The following is a 3,848-nucleotide window of genomic DNA, read 5'->3' as shown; positions in this document are numbered from 1 at the left end:
GCTAAAAACTATTCAAAATATTAAAGAACAAAAGGTATAAGAGTATAATAATGATGTTATATGCTATTGAGTATTGCTATTGCATATATTCTAACATAACACTAAGCCAAACACTACAAAAAAAAAAACTACATATGTGTACAACCACACACACATACACATATATAAATATATATATATACATACACATTTATAAACTATGATGTTGAATATTAGTATTATTTTTTATTTATATTATGTATTTATGCCAGTACATATGTACATTTAAATATTCCTGTTAATTACATATTTAAACATGGAACATCGGATATTTGTAACTAAAAGATTCATGAAGAAATTCATACAGAATCAAATATCACATAGGCGCATTTTTTAAATGTTTGTAAGCAGAATTTAAAAACACGAATGTATTAAAGAAATAGCACAGTCAATATACTGTCAGTTTCTAAATTAATTTGAGTTATTTTGTGAGGTTTTTAATGGAGTGCATTAAAAGTTGAGATTTAGGGGGGAAACAAATTCAAAACAAAGATATAATTGTTTTAAGATGTTATGCTAGTCGCATTGAATTATTTCATTGAGTGCAGACTGAACAGATTTGATTTGAAAGGTAATAGCCTACTGTAGTGTGTGTGTGTGTGTGTGTGTGTGCAGTGAAACACTGACCCCTACTGCACAACATTCACTGCAGCATCTGACAAACCACATCCATACTCATACAATACATGCGTCACTGCCTTCATACATGCTTACTTACACATAGTAAGAAATGGTTATAAAAACTGAAACAGAAGCGAAACAAGTAGTAGGAAAGAGGAGAAATAAAAAGCGATACTTATCCTTTGCCGGTGTCCCTGCCCAGTGGAGTCGCATGGTAGAGTCGATGGTCTTTACACTCTTCGGTCTTCACACGAGGAGGCCTTCACGCAACGGCTGCCGCGGTAAACTAAGCTTTTTTTTATACCCGTCTACCAAAATGCTAAATTAATTCAGCTGGACACACTTTCCTTATTTTCTCCACAACAAATGGCCAAGCAAGCGCAGACACTGACAAGATACGCGATACAGAACGAGACCAAACGCGATATCAGCACGTCTCCACACAGTAAACAAAAACCTATAAAATATATATAAAATATATCAGACATTTTTTGTTAATGAGACATAACTTAAAAATAATTATCAGAATTTTTGTTATCAGTGCATCCTTGGTTACTTTTGGTGCTTGATGAATGTTTTTTGATGATGATTTTCTTTTCCAGTGGAGTAATAGTTAAATGAGGAACATTTCACCTACAGCCAAGAAAAATTCTGACCTTTGACTAATTGCCCCAAGCTTATAAGAGAGGTATTCAAAGGAACAAAACCTAGTATCTAGTTACGACTAGAGGGGCAGAGGGCAGTGAAGCTGCAATTTGGGACATTCTTGCCCCCTGGGAAAAGAATACGGCTATGAGAGCGGTTTTGGTTTGCAAGGATATTGATGTTTTTTCTTGAACTTGACGGAATTCATGACAGAGAGACCAGTATCATTATGGCTTTTCCCTGAGACCATTGGCAGAGAAGACAGGACTGATACTGATTACACATTCTCATTTGTTTTTTTTTTCTCAATTCCTTCATCTCTCTTTATGCCCCCTGCATTACTTAGCAGTCTAATCTCTCTTTTATGGCCTTGGACGTTTGGGAACTGCCAGTGATACCCCTTGCAACCCAAACCCTTCTTGGCCTCTCTGAACCCAGCACATGGCCTGAGAGATTAGATGACTTTGTGTAGATGAGAGAGCGCTGCACTGTCCAGGGATACGATGCAAGATTGAACAAAGCTTTGCAATATCATAGACCACAACAGATGCAGTAGGTGGGAGCAGTGTTTAAAAACAGTGTGGGGGCTCAAAATCTACATGTCATTATGGAAATAAACATAAGGGCCTACTTTGAAGAAATACCGAAAACTATTATTTACTGGCAAGATGATGTAATCTTCAGTCTCCTCTCCACCCACTGGAGAAGATTCAGAAAGCTGATCGCAATTCTCTCAGTTTTCTTTATCCATATTCTCAACCTTATCCATATCTCTGTTTTTTTTTCAGCCATAAAGACCAAGATCAAAGAGGTCAAACGGGAGAACACGGATCGCAAGGTGATCCTGCAGAAGAGGAAAAAACCCCTAAAGCTGGGCACTTTGAAGAAGAAGGACCTGAAGAAACTCACTCTGTACCTGAAGAACGGAGCCGACTGCCCCTGCACGCAGCTAGAAAATCTCGGAAACACATACCTTATCATGGGACGCAAGGTGGACAAACAGTACATTCTCACCGACATTCACAAGTGGGACAAATCCAGCAAAGAGTTCAAAAAGACCATGAAAAAACTCAAAAGCCACAAGTGCCCTGCTTTTGAGAATGTCTTCAAATAAACATTCTCAGAGCTCCCACTTACTTTATGAACTTGCACATCCAGGCAACCCAAAATATTGTTTTATTTTTCATTATTCATGTACTATATATATATTTCTCATGTATAGGTCAAACACTTGAGGTGTTTTGTCTTGGATCTGTGCTGTTTAAGACTGAAAAGATAATGAACGATACAGTAGACAAACTCTCCACCACAACCAACGGATCACTTTTGTATATATCCAAACTGGTGATAATATGTTGTAAAATGATCATAATTCACCTACAATTGATTGTTGACTTTTCTTTAAAATTTTTCTAAGAAAAATACTACAACAGATTTCCAACGCATAATTCTCTGCCAAACATCTTCACAATTTATTGATACAATTTTGCACACACTGTGAAAGTACCATATAAGCCATTTCTTTAAGGCATATAGACCAATTTGGAGTAGACGCCACAGTTATGTCACTTGCAGCTGCACGAACATTGTTGTGGCAGAAAAACACTGGTAACAAGTGGAGGGAAATGGGTAAAATCCATGGAATAAGACAAAAAAAAAGGGTATTGTTGTGCCTTTGGATGACAGAATCGTAATGCAAATCATTTTTATAGAATACTGTCGTCAAAGATGCCATTTGAAGCTAAACGCAGACGTTTAAACGGACAGACTATACTATATGAAACCTGCTATGATTACCCTACTTTTAAAGCATAAATTTGATTTAAACAGTAGGTCTACATAATATTCACATATGCAGTTCATAGGGGACATATTGTATAGCTCTGCAGTTACAGCATGAAATAGCCTACTATTTAAACCTATAACATTTACCTATTTCAAGGCCAATTCTGACCTTTTTTCCCGCAAATGCAAGTTTATATCTCCTAGTTCGGACTTTATAACTCAATTTAACTCAACAATTGCGAGTTTGTCAATTCTGAGGGAAAAAAAGACAGAAGTGTGGGATTATAAACTCATGATTCTGAGCCGAGGGGAAAAGAGAGAATGACGAGTTGATTTTTCTTATCAGAATTGTGAGATATAATCTTGGAATTGAGAGAAAAAAGTCAGAATTGCCTTTTTTATTCTTTTATTCCATGGCTTCCATAGACTGCTACTTTAAAACGGTCATTTTCTGCCACCAGATAGGCTCCGCCCACAAAAAACGTCATCACTGTTTGCAAACACTGAAATTGGTCTATCGAGTCTATTATAAGTTGCTAGAGTTACTCCAAGTTCAATAGACAACATTATTTTACAGTGTGCATCGGTCACAAGTCCTTTCTGTGACCTGTACCAATCAGTCATCAAACTTGTTTAGCAGTTCTCTGGTGAATAATAAGAGGTCTGCTTTGCTTAATTACTGGCAAGATATATATGCATAACATTTATTGCACTGCTAAATGTAAAGCCATGTATATGACAAATTGAACTGCCCAGAC

General features: G+C 36.7%; 1 protein-coding gene across 1 annotated transcript in view; it reads left to right on the top strand.

Annotated features, from left to right (window-relative positions):
* Positions 1-2,957, top strand: part of LOC107721541 (secreted frizzled-related protein 1-like) — a 12,241-nt gene extending 9,284 nt beyond the window's left edge. The window contains exon 3 of the mRNA XM_016529612.1: positions 2,094-2,957. Within this exon, the coding sequence (XP_016385098.1) occupies positions 2,094-2,419 (326 nt within the window). The 3' untranslated portion in view covers positions 2,420-2,957. The remainder of the gene's footprint in view (positions 1-2,093) is intronic.
* Positions 2,958-3,848: the final 891 nt, after the last annotated feature.

Source organism: Sinocyclocheilus rhinocerous, unplaced genomic scaffold, assembly GCF_001515625.1.
Source record: "Sinocyclocheilus rhinocerous isolate Xijiao unplaced genomic scaffold, SAMN03320098_v1.1 scaffold1626, whole genome shotgun sequence".
Classification (NCBI taxonomy): Eukaryota; Metazoa; Chordata; class Actinopteri; order Cypriniformes; family Cyprinidae; genus Sinocyclocheilus; species Sinocyclocheilus rhinocerous.
The sequence above is the reverse complement of the archived record's forward strand: the minus strand, read 5'-3'. Positions and strand labels throughout refer to the sequence as shown.